The sequence below is a fragment of the Oncorhynchus tshawytscha genome, linkage group LG14 (assembly GCF_018296145.1).
Source record: "Oncorhynchus tshawytscha isolate Ot180627B linkage group LG14, Otsh_v2.0, whole genome shotgun sequence".
NCBI lineage: Eukaryota > Metazoa > Chordata > Actinopteri > Salmoniformes > Salmonidae > Oncorhynchus > Oncorhynchus tshawytscha.
This window is the reverse complement of record NC_056442.1, coordinates 44206221-44225044: the sequence shown is the minus strand read 5'-3', so window position 1 is coordinate 44225044 and position 18824 is coordinate 44206221. Positions and strand designations below refer to the sequence as shown.

Genomic DNA, 18824 nt, shown 5'->3' with positions numbered 1-18824 from the left:
CATCTAACCGTTTAAACTGAGGGCAATACTCAACACAGCATCTTCATTGCGAGAAGACGGATCACCTGCAACTTCTGATTTGAAAGTTCAAATTTAATCCAATGTCTCCATCTAGTGGACATCTCTAGTGGTATGTTTGGTGGTGTTTTATCAACTTGTTTCTCACTGAGGAAATAAGCCATAGCGGAGCCTATTATAGGGCTTGGAATTTCTTCGCGTTACGACATGATACGGCCGCCGCGGACGCTGTTATAATTACGTCATAGATGGCCGCAAGTTTACGTCATAGTAAAACAGTTGAGATATTCCCGCAAGATTCACATTTCGATCACACACCGACGTGCTGAAGAACGTAAGTGCCTCAGTAGCCCTCCACCTGCAATCCAATGAAAAATGCAAAGGAATTAACCAGATTAGGCTAATTGTGTTAAAGTGTCAACATTGGGTAATTAAATATAAAGATCTCTATTAGAATGTGCAAGGAAATGTAAGCTAATAAGTCAAATATAAAGTAGGCTAGCCTAATGAGTGACATCTAATAATGACTTTGTTTTCTTTAGGATATCTCAGCACATAAAATACAACTAGGATTCACTTATCTAATACAATAATGCCTGGTACTGATTCTGAATCCGGCTGTTGGCCGCGCTTGAGATCTTCAAAGAAGCGCTCCAACCCCAAAGCCAAACACACAGGAAAGGAGATAGGGTAAGAAACTGATTTTAAAAAGCCTAACAAGTACTGAAGTAGTGCCAAATATGATTTTTATGTTTTGTATAGACAGGAATAACTGTTGTAGTTATCTGAAAATGGCTGGCGTAGTTGTGGAGGGAGGATATTGTACTGTAACAGTGATGATGTATGTAGGCTACATTAGTATTTTTCTCCAGCTCTCCCCTCTGAACCCTAAGCCTGCCTGTTACCCCTTCTAGCGCTCAGGATGCCCAGACCAAAGCTGAGCTAGACCCCATGACCCGCTCCCTGGCTCTCCACCTTTGCTGCCCAGCCTGTGACACTCTCCTCCTCCAGCCTGTGTCTCTGCCCTGTGGCCACTGCCTCTGCCAGCCCTGCCTGGAAGGCATCCGCAAGAAGCCCTCCAGCACCAAGGCCTCTGATGCCCAACAGGCCCAGCCCTACTCCCAGTGCCCCAGTTGCCTGGTTCACTACTCCCTCCAGCCTGGCGGGCCCTGGCCCTTCCCAGAGAATCTTCTTCTGGCCAACGTATCTGAGCAGCTCCTAGAGAGGCTGGAGGGCCTGAGACGGGTGAAGCAACCCAAAAACACCCGGGCCAAGGACACATCCCTGAGGGTGACCGCCTGCGAGATCTGCTCTAAGCAGCGCGAGGCCCAGAACTACTGCCGCACCTGTGGCCTCAACAACTGTGCCAAGTGCCTGAGAAAACTCCATGGCAACCGGGCATTCCAGGCCCACGTGCTGACGGAGCCCGTGGAGGGTGGGTGCCGCGATCCATGCCCCACCCACCACGACAGCTCCCTGTCCCACTGTTGCCTTGACGATGGAGCTCTGGGGTGCCAGGGGTGCATGGAACAGGGGCACCAGGGACATGACGTGTCACCCGTCCACGAGGCCCGCGCCCGCAGGGAGGTGGGCATCCGCAATTCACTGGAGCAGGCTGAGAAGGGTAAGGTCACATCTACTGCTCTATTGTTTCTGAGACTCTTTATATAAGTTCCACTAAGGGCAGTTTTTCTTTGTATTCATTTTATGGATTTATGTTGTTAATTTGAAGGCTTAATGTTGCTGCACAAACAGCTTTGGTTCAGTTAATTAGCTTTCATAAGTGCAGCCAAAATCTACCAGAGTTCAGCTTTCACATCTTAATTACTGCAAGTAAAAAATACATTCTCCAAACCACATCTCTGTGAACCACAGTAATGGTAGCCGTTATGTCAAACATCTTACTCCGTTGTGGCAATTGAGTAAACTCAAAGTAAATGAATTGAAAGTTAATTAATACAGGAAGTTAAGTTTGTATTGCTGCCCTTGTCACGTGGCTGTAGTGAAGTCCCAGTGTGAAGCCGACATGGTGTCCATGGACCAGTTGAGGGCCCAAACGGGCTCCGACGGTGCCGAGCTGAGACGCCGCGTGCGCGAGGGCTTCCTGTCTCTCCGTAATGTCCTGCTAGACCAGGAGGCGGCACTGCTCTCCCACCTGGACATCCTGACCTCCAGTACCTGCAGCGGTGCCAGGGACTTCCTCCAGACCTCTGCTCCACTCCTGGGCTCCCTGACTGGGCTGGAGGTGATCTCTGAGCAGGCCCTCCTGGAGCCCGACACCGTGGCCTTCCTGACTGGGGCCATGGCTCTGACCCAGTGGCTGCAGAAGGTCAATGGGGACATCCACCGCCCTGCCCTGACTCTCCAGGAGGGGGAGCCCTTCAAGGGGGTGAAGATGGACTTTGACGCCCTCCTTAGAGACCTGCAGGGCCTTCTGGGGACCCACCTCTACTGGAAGAGCCCTGAAGTGGATGCAGTGGTTGCATCAGCGACCAGCGTGGAGTCAGACGTTTTGGAGGGGTGCTGCGAGGTGTTGCAGGTGCCATCCTGCCCAGGGACCCCCCACCGCACCCTGGCCCTGGCGGACTCCCCCCTGAGCCCCCGGAACCCCAAGAGCCCCAGAAAGCTGGTGATGGAGGAACAGCTGGGCATGTCGGCTGGGGACTGCAGCGATAAGGAGCGCCACCTGCTGCCCAGGCCCCCCATCATCTACCAGCACATTGTCAGCGGAGACACTGTGGAGGTACAGTTACACAGCAACTAGGGACTTATTATAAACTTCAAATGTATTGTTTTATATCTATGTGAAGTTATCCAATAATGATAACTCTATTTGTCTGTGTAGATCTTCTGGATGCTGCCCATGGGCGAGGAGGTGGAGACCTTTGACATCCACTTCCAGGATGCTGTTACCGTGGGGATGGCCATGGAGGAGGGGAAGGGAGTGGTCCTGGTGGGGCTGAAGACCTGCAACCTGCAGACAGCCGGGCTCCGCCTAGACACACACTACCTGTTCCGGGCACGCTCTGTCAACAGCCACGGGGCCGGGGAGTGGAGCTCCTCCTACAGGGTGAGTACAGTACTATATGACCAATGACATTCACTGACTGACTGTGAGACCAATCCTATTTTAAGATACATTATATTACTGACAACTAACTTGAGTTGTGTTCATGTTGTCATTGTTCCCAGGTGAACACCGAGCGCCAGGGAGACGAGGCCAAGGCAGCCGTGACACAGGAAATCTAACTCTTACAACAGGAAATGAAGAACCCACACATCATATGTCACTTACAATCTGTCACAAACACTGCATTATCAGGCAGAAACATACACTGCATTATCAGGCAGAAACATACACTGCATTATCAGGCAGAAACATACATTGCATAATAAAAATATAGCAAGCTACTTTGAAAAAGTGAGCTATTGAATTTTTTCACCAAACACAATGCTTTGTGGAATTTGTTCTTAACTAATAAATAATGGTTACTTAGAATTACATTGTATTGACCACTTGACAATAGAAATTATAGTCTTTAGTCACGTCTCGGTGCCCCAGTGCAAACAGAGGAAATCCTTCTTTAATCACCTATGAAACAAAACACTCATTAGTATCAGGCTAACGAGTCCTAGGTGACCCTCTCGTTATACAACATTAAATAATGACATCCTATTACCCCCAGCAGCAGCCCTCTGCTACTACAGCCCACACCACTCTCAAGGACATGGTAATACACTCATTCTAATTAACTCACTTCAGAAAGTGCACTGTCCGGAAAAATGATGTAAGCTAAATGCTAATGAGTGGCTAGAGTGTCACGTACAGTAGGTGTTACACCGTGGTGTGTGTGTGTGTTGTTTGGCTAATTACTGGTCCACCCGGTGAGTGGTTGGTTATATGAGGGTTGGTCTGGGTGATAGTCTGTAAGGTGAACATGGTGTTTGTACTGTAATATGAGTCATCTGCTCCACTATGAGAGGCTGTTAACCTGCAATATCACACTTCATCTAGTGTGATATTGGCATCGCTCTATTTCTCTCTCTTTCTTTCTCTCTGTCTCCCTCACTCTCTCTTTCATTCACACACATTTACACAAGCAGCCCAATTCTGATATTTTCCCAATAATTGTTATTTTTCCCAATCAGATCAGCTGTTTTGCCAATAATTGGGCAAAAGATCAGATCTGGGCTGCCTGTGTAAACACAGCCTTATAGTTCTGTCTTTCTCATCAGCTTTTCTGTGTTCTTTGCTGAGATTTACACATTGATCATAGTCATCTTTTCTATTTTCTTCAAAATCTACATACTGCATCATCTTATCAATTATCATCCTTATCATCATCGTTACCATCACCATTGTCTGTGAAGAAATATAGGATTTATGGCACAGTGTTATTTGAGGATTCATCAGAGTAGGAATATGTAGGAATATGAGAAAGTGACTTGATTTGAAATGTTACAGTGCAGTAGGCCTGCTCCTCCTGGACAAGTACAAAGTTACAGTGCAGTAGGCCTGCTCCTCCTGGACAAGTACAATGTTACAGTGCAGTAGGCCTGATCCTCCTGGACAAGTACAATGTTACAGTGCAGTAGGCCTGCTCCTCCTGGACAAGTACAATGTTACAGTGCAGTAGGCCTGATCCTCCTGGACAAGTACAATGTTACAGTGCAGTAGGCCTGATCCTCCTGGACAAGTACAATGTTACAGTGCAGTAGGCCTGATCCTCCTGGACAAGTACAATGTTACAGTGCAGTAGGCCTTATCCTCCTGGACAAGTACAATGTTACAGTGCAGTAGGCCTGATCCTCCTGGACAAGTACAATGGTTTAAAATATCAGAAATTACCAGAATTTACCAAAAGATGGCAGCATAGATCCTACCAGCACGGGAGCAGGTGAGTTTAGTATGACACGGTTTTGACCTTCATCAGAGTTTTTGCTGGTGATCATGATTGTATAATAACAGAGTGTAGCACACAAAGTCAGAGGAACTGGGACTCATGCTGAGCACAAATGACTTGCTTACATTTGAGGGCTGACGTCAGTACAAACACAGCAGGGGTGACGTTTGTGGACAGAGAGGGAGAATCTTAATTGTATACTCCTCGTGTCCTCTCTCCTCGCCTCCTTCTCAAAACCCATTGGATGAGAAAGCCAAAGGTCCCTCCCCTATGACTTTCTCCTCCAATGGGTTTTGAGAAGGCAGAGAGGAGAGAGGACGCGAGCAGTAGGCAATTGAGATTCTCCCATACAGTAAAGCCTGTGATCCTTTTGGCATAGTGACTCATTGTGAATCGATGCATGTGTTTGTTATAAGATTGTGTTTGTTTGTAAGGTCAGGAGGCCATACAGTCATCTGAAGGTGTTGATGTTATCTGCAGAACACGCACAACACACACACACGCAGATAAACACACACAGCTGTAAGGGGTTTAGGCAATGTCACTGGTACCGCCTTAAGGCTGTGGGTTCCAATTATTCTTTGTGTGTGTGTGTGTATGTGTGTGTGTGTGTGTGTGTGTGTGTGTGTGTGTGTGTGTGTGTGTGTGTGTGTGTGTGTGTGTGTGTGTGTGTGTGTGTGTGTGTGTGTGTGTGTGTGTGTGTGTGTGTGTGTGTGTGTGTATGTATTAGAGTTGCTAATTTGAGATGAACCCTGAATAGGCAGTGGTTGACATTTGAAATTCTGACAAAATAATTGGTCCCCTTGTGCGGAATGGACAGATGATAAAGCATTGAGACTCAAGCTTTTGCCCTAGCTAGTCCATAGCCCAATTATTGTAAAAATCAAATAAATACCAATGCTTACAATATACTGTGGGAGGCAAAATGTATTGCCATGTCACTCAGTCTTTCTCTTTTCTTCTCCATCTCTCAACATCTGTTCTCAGTATGCAGTTATGCAAAACTCATATTTATTCAATAATAATAAGCGATAAGTAGGAGGTAGGAAAGGAAGCAGTGGGAGAGAGAGAAATGACGAGAGAGAGAGCGATTGAGATAAAGTGAGAGAGAGAGAGAGAGAGAGAGAGAGAGACACACACACACACACACACACACACACATTTAAATGCAAACAAAACACTCACCCACATATAAGGCGAAGTGAAAGATAGTTCAGCACAGTGGAGGCAATATAGGCTGTTACTCATTTTCCTGGTTTTTAATGAGCAGAAAACATGGTGGCGTTTGTCCATATATGATGATCAAATCAATCTGGTTTAGTGAGACACCAGGTAGGAAATTAGATCACATTTGAGATGAGAAACACACTATCACATTTGAGATGAGAAACACATTCAGTGCATTTGGAAAGTATTCAGACCTCCTTGACTTTGTTCTAATTTTGTTACACTACAGCCTTATTCTGAAATGCATTAAATAAAACATTGTCCTCAATATAGACACAATACCCCATATTATTTTTTTAACCAGAAATACCTTATTTCCATAAGTTTTCAGACCCTTTGCTATGAGAATTGAAATTGAGTTCATCCTTGAGATGTTTCTACAACTTGATTGGAATCCACCTGTGGTAAATTTAATTGATTAGACATGACTTGGAAAGGCACACACCTGTCTATATAAGGTCCTACAGTTGGCAGTGCATGTCAGAGCAACAACCAAGCCATGAGGTTGAAGGAATTGTCTGTAGAGCTCAGAGACAGGATTGTGTCAATCTGTGGAAGAGTACCAAAAAATGTCTGCAGCACTGAAGGTCCCCAAGAACCCAGTGGCCTCCATAATTCTTAAATGGAACTGAGCAATCAGGGGAGAAGGACCTTGGTAAGGGAGGTGAACAATCTGGTCAATCTGACAGAGCTCCAGAGTTCCTCTGTGGAGATGGGAGAACCTTCCAGAAGGACAACCATCTCTGCAGCACTCCACCTTAATGGTAGAGTGGCCAGACGGAAGCCACTCCTCAGTGAAAGGCACAGCACGCTTTGAGTTTGCCAAAAGGCACCTAAAGGACTCTCAGACCATGAGAAACAAGATTCTCTGGTCTGATGAAACCAAGATTGAACTCTTTGGCCTGAATGCCAAGTCTCACGTCTGGAGGAAACGTGGCACCATCCCTTCGGTAAAGCATGGTGGTGGCAGCATTAGTCTGTGGGGATGTTTTCAGCGGCAGGGACTAGTCAGGATTGAGGGAAAGATGAACGGAGCAAAGTACAGAGATCCTTGATGAAAACTTGCTCCAGAGCACTCATGACCTCAGACTAGGTTGAAGGCTCACCTTCCAACAGGACAATGACCCTAAGCACCCAGCCAAACCAATGAAGGAGTGGTTTTGGGACAAGTATCTGAATGTCCTTGAGTGGCACAGCCAGAACCCAATCGAACATCTCTGGAGACCTGAAAATAGCTGTGCAGCGACGCTCCCCATCAACCCTCACAGAGCTTGAGAGGTGTGCCAAGCTTGTAGCGTCATACCAAGGTTTTTTATTTTTAATACATTTGCTAAAGTATCTAAGAACCTGTTTTTGCTTTGTCATTATGAGGAAATACATGTTTTAAATACATTTTAGAATAAGGTTGTAACGTAACAAAATGTGAAAAAAATCCATGGGTCTGAAAATTTTCTGAATGCACTGTATACACACACACACACCGTCTGTCTGTAGCTCACAGACCCAGCAAAATGCTCACTAAGACATAAGCATCCAACTGATGATGATCATTCATAGCCTGAGAGAGAGGGAGAGAGGGGGAATGAGAGAAAGAAAGAGAGAGAAGGGGAGAGAGAGAGAGAGAGAGAGAGAGAGAGAGAGTGAGAGAGAGAAAGAGAGAGAGAGAGAAAGGGAAAGAGGGAAAGAGGTGAAGAGAGAGAGTAAGAGAATTTCCATAGTTCTATGAAAGTGCTGAGCAGGCAGCTGTTAGTCAAGCGTCAGGTGTGTCAACAGCAATGAGAACTCATCCATCTGGTAGTCTGACCACACACACACACACACACACACACACACAAAATGATATGCAGGCTGATCACAGCACAGAATAAGCATACCCCAGGCACCATTTTAACCATTCTAAGGTTGAATGTAGTCAAGACGTAAAAAAATGTGTATACCGTCGGGCAATCAATGGTAATGTGTATAATGACAAAATATAATCAATGTGGTTGTACAATGACTTGTGATCAATGGTGATGTTTAGTATTGGAATTGATTTCATGCTATTTCGATATCCTGTCCCTGAGGCCAGAATCAATAGGCCTTAAATCATAACGTCTATGTCTACTATGTGGTCTACCTTCATGCATGTATTCAAGGCTATAGCTGTGTATGCCTTAGCCCTAGATTATAACTCAGTCATTGGACAAAGGTGTCGTCTGAGGGGGGAGTTTTGTTAAGAGCCGCAACGCTCGGTCTGAACATTAATACACATCGCTTGTGGTACGGTTTTGGAAGCCTAAGGGCCTTATCTTTCATAACGGAAATCATAAAAAATGGCAAAGGTTAAATTGATACTTTCCTTTTTAGGGTTAGGGTTCCTACACTGCCATACTTCTATGTTACCAGGCTTGTTTACGGAAATCAGACAGAAGACAGAGTGGACCACATGTGCTAATTATCTGTCTGCGTCTCTGAAAACTTGTGTGTAAACATGTTGTCACTGAAGAATACTGTCAGCTGTGTTACATCCAGTGAAAACCTTTTACAGTAAGTGTACATTGTGCATTTGTGAAATAGTTTGTATGTGATATTAAAGTAGAGGGATTTATGCTTCTTGGGCTCCTAAGTGGCGCAGCAGTCTAAGGCCCTGCATCTCAGTGCTAGAGGCCTCACTACAGACCCTGGATTGATCCTGGACTGTATCACAACCGGCTGTGATCGGTCGTCCCATAGGCCGGCGCACAATTGGCCCAGCGTCGTCAAGGTTAGGGGAGGGTTTGGACGGGGTAGACCGTCATTGTAAAATAAGAATTTGTTCTTAACTGATTTGCCTAGTTAAATAAATAAATAGAACCATACCGCAATTGAGAATTGATTTACTTTTAGATAGAGTATTTGGCTGTTTGGCTTCCAGAGCCAATTCACCCTTTAAATAGAAGGTCCTTGGACTAAGGACAAACGTTAGGCTCCTTTAGTCCAACATTTGGCTATGTAGGCCTATAATATGCCGAACAAAAATATAAACGCAACATGCAACAATTTCAAAGATTTTACTGTTACAGTTCATATAAGGAAATTAGTTAATTGAAAGAAATGAATTAGGTAGGGGTGTGGATCAGAAACCAGTCAGTGTCTTGTGTCATGCAGAGCAACAAATCTCTTTAGCAAAGAGATGGCTGTTGATTGTGGCCTGTGGAATGATGTCCCACTCCTATTCAAAGGCTGCGAAGTTGCTGGATATTGGTGGGAACTGGAACATGCTGTCGTACACGATCCAGAGCATTCCAAATATGCTCAATGTGTGACATGTCTGGTGAGTATGCAGGCCATGGAAGAACTGGCAAATTTTCAGCTTCCAGAAATAGTGTACAGATCCTTGTGACAATGGGCCGTACATTATCATGCTGAAACATGAGGTGATGGTGGCGGATGAATGGCACAACAATGGGCCTCAGGATCTCGTCACGGTATCTCTGTGCATTCAAATTGCCATCAATAAAGTGCAATTGTGTTTGTTGTCTGTAGCTTATGCCTGTCCATACCATAACCCCACCGCCACCATGGGGCACTCTGTTCACAACGTTGACATCAGCAAACCATTCGCCCACACAACACAATACATGCTGTCTGCCATCCACACTTCTCCAGCGTGCCAGTGGTCATCGAAGGGGAGCATTTACCCACTGAAGTTGGCTACAACACTGAACTGCAGTCAGGTCAAGACCCTGGTGAGGACGACGATCAAGCAGATGAGCTTTCCTAAGATGATTTCTGACAGTTTGTGCAGGCATTCTTTTGTTGTGCTGACCCATAGTTTTATCAGCTGTCCAGGTGGCTGGTCTCAGACGATCCCGCAGGTGAAGAAGCCAGATGTGGAGGTCCTGGGCTGGCATGGTTACACGTGGTCTGCGGTTGTGAGGCCGGTTGGACATACTGCCAAATTCTCTAAAACGTCGTCTTATGGTAGAGAACTTAACATTAAATTGACTGGCAACAGCTCTGGTGGCCATTCCTGCAGTCAACATGCCAATTGTGTGCTCCCTCAAAACTTGAGACATCTGTGGCATTGTGTTGTGTGACAAACTGCACATTTGATAACTGTCCTTTTATTGTTCCCAGCACAAGGTGCACCTGTGTAATGAGAATACTGTTTAATCCGCTTCTTGATATGCAGGTGGATGGACTATCTTGGCAAAGGATAAATGCTCACTAACAGGGATGTTAACAAATGTGTGCACTAAATTTCAGAGAAATAAGCTTTTTGTGTGTATGGAAAATTTCTGGGATCTTTTATTTCAGCTCATGAAACATGGGACCAACACTTTATGTGGGGTGGCAGGGTAGCCTAGTGGTTAGAGAGTTGGACTAGTAACTGAAAGGGTTGCAAGTTCAAATCACTGACCTGACAAGGTACAAATCTGTCATTCTGCCCCTGAACAGGCAGTTAACCCACTGTTCCTAGGCCGCCATTGAAAATAAGTATTTGTTCTTAACTGACTTGCCTAGTTAAATAAAGGTAAAATGTTACGTTTATATTTGTGTTCAGTATATTTAGTTGAATTAAGGCTAGTTGCATAAAACTTTCAACTCTCTCTCTCTGATTTGTTGTCAAATTTAGACTAGGCTTCTTATTCACTCCCCGAGGTCAGTGTTGAATTGTATCGTTATATCATTGCTACGAGAAACGGCAGACTTTAGGACGGCGAAAATAAATGGCTCTGCTGGTGCCCTAGCCTTCACCTATTCCCGATCCTATCCCTCGAGCGACGTGGCCAATCAGTGTGTGTGTCAGCGACACATGAATGGTGATATCCAAGAAATGGAACAAAGAAGCCGCTCGTATCGAATTTCCGTCGATAGAGAAAATTCGCGGATGAAACAGCACAGAAGATTTGTTGTTACGGCTTGAGTGAAACCAAATGAATATCTTCGACGCAAAGTCCAACTGTTTTGGTTTGCTCAAGGAGGGACCTTGGTCTCGTGAGAGCTTTGTCGGTCGCCAGGCGAGGCTGTTGGCTACATTGGAACGTAAGTAAAAACATATCTTGCCTGTTTCATTTTATTGCGTTGAATATAATCATGTTTCAACACATATAGTGTTGTTCAATATGCTTTCTTCGTGATGTTTTGAAAATGTGTCAATGTTTACAACTTTTGGTACATGTTTTTATGACCGCACTGACTCAAACCGCATGAGAAGGCTAATGTAGGACTTTTTGAGAACAAGCGGAATCAAATTAAGTCTACTGGGAAGCGCGGCTTGGTAACTTGAGAAACTATAACTTTTCTTTGGCATCTAACGTTACTTGTAAAGGACGTTTTATTAATTCATCCCACCGTTTACAATAGCTTGGAAAACAATGACGAAAGATTAATACACTGATTAGAATGTTTTCGAAACGATATAATGAAAATGTTATGTGGCTACAAGCAAATAAACCATTACCAAACATGTTTATAGTTGACAACATGCAGTACATTCAGCACCTCATATTGTCGAGAACAGGGACACCGAATAGGCCACCGTAATTGTTACTTACATTAGGAAAGGAATTTTTTGCAGAAAATATTATGCCACTATTGTGGTGTACACATTTGCAGAACTCTCATGTCTGGTTTCAGTTTCAATTTGATTTCCCATTGTCACAGCGGAGTTTACGTCTGTGAGCGAGTCTACAGACGTGAGCAAACAGTAGAGAGATACAGTATTTTACAACGAATGTGGATTTGCCAAATCGGACGCCTAATTCCAGTGTATCTGTTCCAGTTTGTTAGTGGTAAATGCTTTATCCCCTGGAGTAGTGGGTAACCACACCATCTAACTGGCATGGGCATTGTCCAGATGAAGTGTCTGATGACCGGTTACTGTGTGATGGACCTGTGGAGGAGCCAGTAATATAGATAATGATTTGTCTTTCCTTAATGTGTTTTAGTGCATGGTACATTTGTATACCTCGTTGCCACCAGAGTAGGCCTTGCTTACTCATTTGACTAGGCTTACAACTAACCCATTAAATGGAAAACTATTACCAGTTTATGGTGGTTGCATATAGGCCTAGTCAATGAATAATTCCCTGGGGTAGGAAGCAGTCCATATTTTATTTTCTGGTGTAAAACCATTCATGGCCCCCACACTCCAAATTATTGACATCTGGAGTTTGAACCCATGACCTCAGTCATGTTCATAGGTCACCTGACCCTGTAGCCACCTGGGTGGGCTACATCCATAGTGCATCATGACCACACAGATGCAGAGCTGGGATAGGCAAACTGTTGGATTTTTAGGGGGGACCAAATACAATGCTATTTCTCTGTAAACAATTAAGACTTTCAGCTTGCTTATAGAAAAGAGCACTCAACATGTGCTGCACTGACACAAATGGCTGATTGGTTAAAATAAATTGATAATAAGAATATTGTGGGAGCTGTACTGTTAGATTTCAGTACAGCCTTGCATATTATTGACCATAACTTGTTGTTGAGAACTTATGTTATAGCTTTTCAACCTCTGCCATAGCTCATAATCCATGATATCTATCTAATAGAACACGGAGGGTTTTCTTTAATGGAAGCTTCTCTAATGTTCAACATGTAAATTGTGGTATACCACAGGGCAGTTCTCTAGGCCTTCTACTCTTTTTGAAAATATGTTTACCAATTACCTGCCATTGGCATTCAACAAAGCCTGTGTCCATGAAGGCTTATGCTTCAACCCTATACACGTCTGCAACCACAATTAGTAAAATCACAGCAACCCTAAACAAAGAGTTGCAGTCAGTTTTAGAATGGGTGGCCAGTAATATACTGGTCCCCCAACATCTCTAAAACTAAGAGCATTGTATTGGGTACAAGTCATTCCCTAAGTTCTAGACCTAAGCTGAATCTGGTAATGAATGGTGTGGCTGTTGAGACTAAATCGCTTGGAGTTACTTTAGATTGTAAACCGTCAAAACATATTGATTCAGTGGTTGTAAAGTTGGGGATAAGTGCGTCTGCGATAAAGAGATGCTCAGATTTTTTTTGACACCACACCCCACAAAGCAAGTCCTGCAGGGAAACACAGTATTATACATAATAATGATGGCATGGAACTCCCATCTCATATAGCGCAAGTGAACAGCTAATTTGGTTTTTAAAAACACAATAAAGCAACACCTCATGGCATGCCTCTTCCCCATGTGACCTACTTTTTGTGTGTATGTATACAGTTGAAGTCAGAAGTTTACATACACCTTAGCCAAATGCATTTCAACTCAGTTTTTCACAATTCCTGACATTTAATCCTAGTAAAAATTCCCTGTCTTAGGTCAGTTAGGATCACCACATTATTTTAAGAATGTGAAATGTCAGAATAATAGAATAAATAATTATTTATTTAAGCTTTTATGTCTTTTATCACATTCCCATTGGGTCAGAAGTTTACATACACTCAATTAGTATTTGGTAGCATTGCATTTAAATTGTTTAACTTGGATCAAATGTTTCGGGTAGCCTTCCACAAGCTTCCCACAATAAGTCGGTTGAATTTTGGCCCATTCCTCCTGACAGAGCTGGTGTAACTGAGTCAGCTTTGTTGGCCTCCTTGCTCGCGCACGCTTTCTCAGTTCTGCCCACAAATTTTCTATAGGATTGAGGTCAGGGCTTTGTGGTGGCCACTCCAATACCTTGACTTTGTGGTCCTTAAACCATTTTGCAACAACTTTGGAAGTATGTTTGGGGTCATTGTCCATTTGGAAGACTCATTTGCGACCAAGCGTTTAACTTCCTGACTGATGTGGTATCAATATATCCATTTAATTGTCCTACCTCATGATGACATCTATTTTGTGAAGTGCACCAATCCCTCCTGCAGCAAAGCACCCCACAACATGATGCTGCCACCCCTGTGCTTCACGGTTGGGATGGTGTTCTTCGTCTTGCAAGCATCTCCCTTTTTCCTCCAAACTTCTTCCTTGCGGAGCGGCCTTTCAGCATATGTCAATATAGGACTCATTTTACTGTGGATATAGATACTTTTGTACCGGTTTCCTCCAGCATCTTCACAAGGTCCTTTGCTGCTGTTCTCAGATTGATTTGCACTTTTCGCACCAAAGTACGTTCATCTATAGGAGACAGAACAAGTCTCCTTCCTGAGCGGTATGACGACTGCGTGGTCCCATGGTGTTTATACTTGCATGCTATTGCTCCCAAGGATAAACCAGACTTGTGGAGGTCAACTATTTTTTTGAGGTCTTGGCTGATTTCTTTTGATTTTCCCATGATGTCAAGCAAGGAGGCACAGAGTTGGAAGGTAGGCCTTGAAATACATCCCCAGGTACACCTCCAATTGACTCAAATGTTGTCAATTAGCCTTTCAGAAGCTTATAAAGCCATGACATCAATTTCTGGAATTTTCCAAGGTGTTTGTCACAGTCAACTTAATGTATGTAAACTTCTGACCCACTGGAATTGTGATACAGTGAAATAATTTGTCTGTAAACAATTGTTGGAAAAATTACTTGTCATGCACAAAGTAGATGTCCTAACTGACTTGGCAAAACTATAGTTTGTTGACACGAAATTTGTGGAGTGGTTGAAAAATGAGTTTTAATGACTCCAACCTAAGTGTATGTAAACTTCCAACTTCAACTGTACTCTCGTTCTCACTCAATCTTTCTTTTCTGCTCCCTCTCACTCTTTCTAGTCTTCTCTCTTTTTACCCCCCTGCCTTCTATGTCTCACAAATGTGATGAGGTATTTTTATAGAAGTTAAGTGACATTGCTTCATTCACTCATTTTAAGGACTCTGAAGAATAGCAACCAAGATGACATTTGGTCACCTTTTATACTGCCAGTCAGTGCCACACCCCTCAGATTGCCACTCCATCTCCCTCCATCAGATGGGTGCATGCTACTCATGTTGATCATTTTAGGAACATACTTTCCAGGAACACAACTTTCAGAACAGCACAAATAATTTCACATCCTCTTCTGTCGGTCTGTCCAATAAAAGCCTGGGAGGGACAAGCACGCTCCAGAGGAACGGCAGGCTGCGGTTCTTCCACTCTTCCCTCCTCGGAGCCTGTCTGGTCATGAGAAGTGATGAATTCATTGTAATCTCCACACAAACCAACAGTGCTGCGTCAGTAAGCTGTCCAGAGTCTTGACACACCAGCACTATAGTCCCATCGACTGTGCCTGTCCCGTAATCCATTGTCCCTCCCTCCCACCCAGGGTCAGGGAGGGTCATGTTGCCACTACTCCAGTGCTGTTGAGTCAGTCAAAGGGTAACGTTTTTAAATATCCCATTGAAAGTGATCGGTCACTGAATGAAACACTGGGCTGTAAGGGACAGTTTAAAGTCCTCATGTCCCCACTGTTATATTATATAGTCACTAGTAGTTTTAATTAATTTAATTGGTCAAGTTGCGGCATGAATCAAGTGTTCATATACTGTCCAAGGGTGATTTAATCAGTTTTGGACTCACTTGGACTTACTCACCTTTAGTAGGTGTGTGACTCGATCAAAGGTCATTTGCTTTTCCATAGCCACTTTTGTACTATAGTTATAGTCTGCTCTTCCTAATGTCACTTGTGTCTAGGGCTGTTACCATGACCATATTACTGCCACTCCGGCGGTCGAGTTATGACGACAGTCAAATTCCATGTGACTGTTTAGTCACGGTAATTAGGCTTCTCTAAGCTCTGCTGCTGATGGTCATTAGTAACTACCAAACTTGCTAACTGCCTGGTACACAGCACTCTACTGTTCCTCTAATCACTCTGACATGACAGCCTATGCAATTGCATTAAAGGTTTTGATGGCCTCTCAAAAAGAGGATCCCATCAGCTTTCTATTGGCTAGGCCTACTATTTATCTTAACTTTTCTAATATTAAGCACATTGCTAAGCTTTACAACAGGAGTCTAGCCTACATGCCCCTGTTCCATGATAATGGTCTATTCGAAATCAAAACATATCTCACACGTTATTTTGTATATTTAAAGACCTTAATAGTCCGATGGGTGACAATATTAGCCTAGTATAGAACAAGAAGCCCTGCACACTGTTAGCTCCCAATTCACTGCTTTATTGACCACCTTTTGATCCAAAACGGATGTTCGTCAGGTCTTTTTTTTAATTGGCCGTAGATCCGTTTCGGTTAGGGTTAGTAAAGTGGTGATTTGGGAGCTTTAACTGTGTGTGGGCCTTGTTCTATGCTAGTATTCTTTATTAGCCCAGCACCTATGTTTTTAAGGATGTGCGTATGACCACAAACCTTTCTAGTGACAATATTAGCCTTATCAATTATCACTTGTGAATGATGCTAATGTTGCAACTTTTTCAAATCCTAGTCGCACACCTCATGTAGCCTCGCCCATAGGCCTATATGTTTTGAAAAAGTTTGTCACAACTACTGGCCAAGTAACTTCTCAAAATGAAGCACATTAATCAGCGTAATAAATGCTGTAGAGCCTAACTGGCATACAAAGTTTGGGCAAAATCATTTTCACAGAAGGACAAGTTGACCAATAGAATAGGTCAACTTTTCTACTATAGGGGATAGTAGTGACATAGGCTAGTGCTTTTGCTGTTTGTTAGTATAATTCTATTCAGCCCAAGGGCACAACGTCCACTTTGGCCACAAAAGGCATGGATTTTTTGGGGGGGCATTATGGCCTCTCAAGGGGAATTTAAGGCCTGGTGACAATATTATCAAGTGCTTGTGAAATTGTGAGTGAAGCATGTGCAGCTTGAACAAGAAACACATCGGAGCTCATGCCTTTCATGTGACTTTTCTATGTATCATTAGTCCCACCATGCAGCCTTGTAATGTACTGAAAATCCAAACCTATAGCTGCATAAATAACTCAATTAAAAGCAGTGCTTTCGGAAAGTATAAATTGTTACGTTACAGCCTTATTCTAAAATGTATTACATTGTTTTGTCATGAATCTACACACACTACCCCATAATGACGAAGCAAAAACAGCTTTTTAGAAAAAAGATTTGCATAAAACACATTTACATAAGTATTCAGACCCTTTACTCAGTACTTTGTTGAAGCACCTTTGGCAGTGACTACCGCCTCAAGTCTTTTTGGGAATGACTCTACAAACTTGGTACACCTGTATTTGGGGAGTTTCTCCCATTCTTCTCTGCAGATCCTCTCAAGCTCTCAGATTGGAAGGGGTGTGTCGCTGCACAGCTATTTTCAGGTCTCTACAGAGATGTTTGATTGGGTTCAAGTCCGGGCTCTGGCTGAGCCACTCGAGGACATTCAGAGACTTGTGACGAAGCCACTCCTGCATTGTCTTGGCTGTGTGCTTAAGATCGTTTTCCTGTTGGAAGGTGAACCGTCTCCCCAGTCTGAGAACCTGCTCAGGTGCCTTGGTGGAAGAGTGGGGTAACATCTCACAGCAAGAACTGGTGCAGTCCATGAGGAGGAGATGCACTGCAGTACTTAATGCAGCTGGTGGCCACACAAGATACTGACTGTTACTTTTGATTTTGAGCCCCCCCCCCTTTGTTCAGGGACACATTATTCAATTTCTGATAGTTACATGTCTGTGGAACTTGTTCAGTTTGTCTCAGTTTTTGAATCTTATGTTCATACAAATATTTACACAAGTTTGCTGAAAATAAACGCAGTTGAAACGCAGTAATTTTATGCTGAGTTTATTTTTGAGACGAGTAGGATGACAATCGATATGCATTACACATTTTTCTGGTCTTGGATATTCTAAAATGAGCCTTAATACAAATCTATTACTCCCATTTGTATCCAGGTGTGTTAGTGTATAAGTCAGTCGGCAGGCTCTTTTGATGGTAATCTTGATGTACAGCATGTTCACCTCTGTTCCCCCTAAATCAGATCAGACAGGGCATGCAAAAGACCACTGATATGGTTTTGCATGAGTCTGAACTAAAGGAGAGGAGAGCAGGAAAGCACAGTTTGACTGAAATGGGGAGCAGGATACAGGGAAATGTACCTAGGGGGAGAGACGAGGAGAGGGGCCTGGAGGGAGAGACATGGGAGTAAGACTGGGGATCAAATTGATCTTACAGTGAGATAATTATTTAAAATGACCGATGGCAATTTCCCTCAAGTCCAGATTATTTATTTTTCAATTAGTTTGAGACAGGCACTTCTAACCTTTTATCACGAGTAGCTGCCTAAAAGATCATATAAATGGTTGAGTTTGGGAACGATGGTAGCAATTGATAGTGAGCGAGAGCCCTGGGCAGTTTCTGAGAAATGTGTGATTGTCCTCGTGTGTCTAAGTGACAGATCAACGCGTTCCCTATTTGCATTACAGAGAAATAGAGTAGCATAAAGGACCACTTGAGTCCAGCCAACTCTAACCAGCCAACTCTAACACAAAGCACTGCCCCCAAACAAAACATCTGTTCTTTCTGTCACATGCTGTTCAGATCAAGCCCTAGTCCCCAGTGACATGTATCTGGAAGGATGGGAGTTCTGTATTGTTCTAATAATCATGTATGGCATTAATTGGGTTTTCCCACCAAGTTGGTCTTTAAGTTTAGTTCAGCGGATGGTCAGGTTCACCCCGTAGTCTTATAGGTCGAGAGATCGCTGTGTCATGTCACTAAATCACACACCAGGAAGTATTCCTTCCAGTATGTTAGTGAGACCTCACCCCAGCTGCTGCTTTTTCTCATCTGTTTTACAGTCTGTTCTATCTGGCATGC

General features: G+C 43.6%; 1 protein-coding gene across 1 annotated transcript; it reads left to right on the top strand.

The window, feature by feature from the left end:
• Positions 1 to 566: 566 nt before the first annotated feature.
• Positions 567 to 3476, top strand: LOC121839195 (tripartite motif-containing protein 42-like). The gene is made up of 5 exons (XM_042296612.1): positions 567 to 708; positions 933 to 1642; positions 2022 to 2761; positions 2864 to 3088; positions 3211 to 3476. Exons 1-5 carry the CDS (start codon positions 611 to 613, stop codon positions 3265 to 3267), a joined length of 1830 nt encoding a protein of 609 aa, XP_042152546.1. The 5' UTR covers positions 567 to 610; the 3' UTR covers positions 3268 to 3476.
• The last annotated feature ends 15348 nt before the right edge of the window (positions 3477 to 18824 follow it).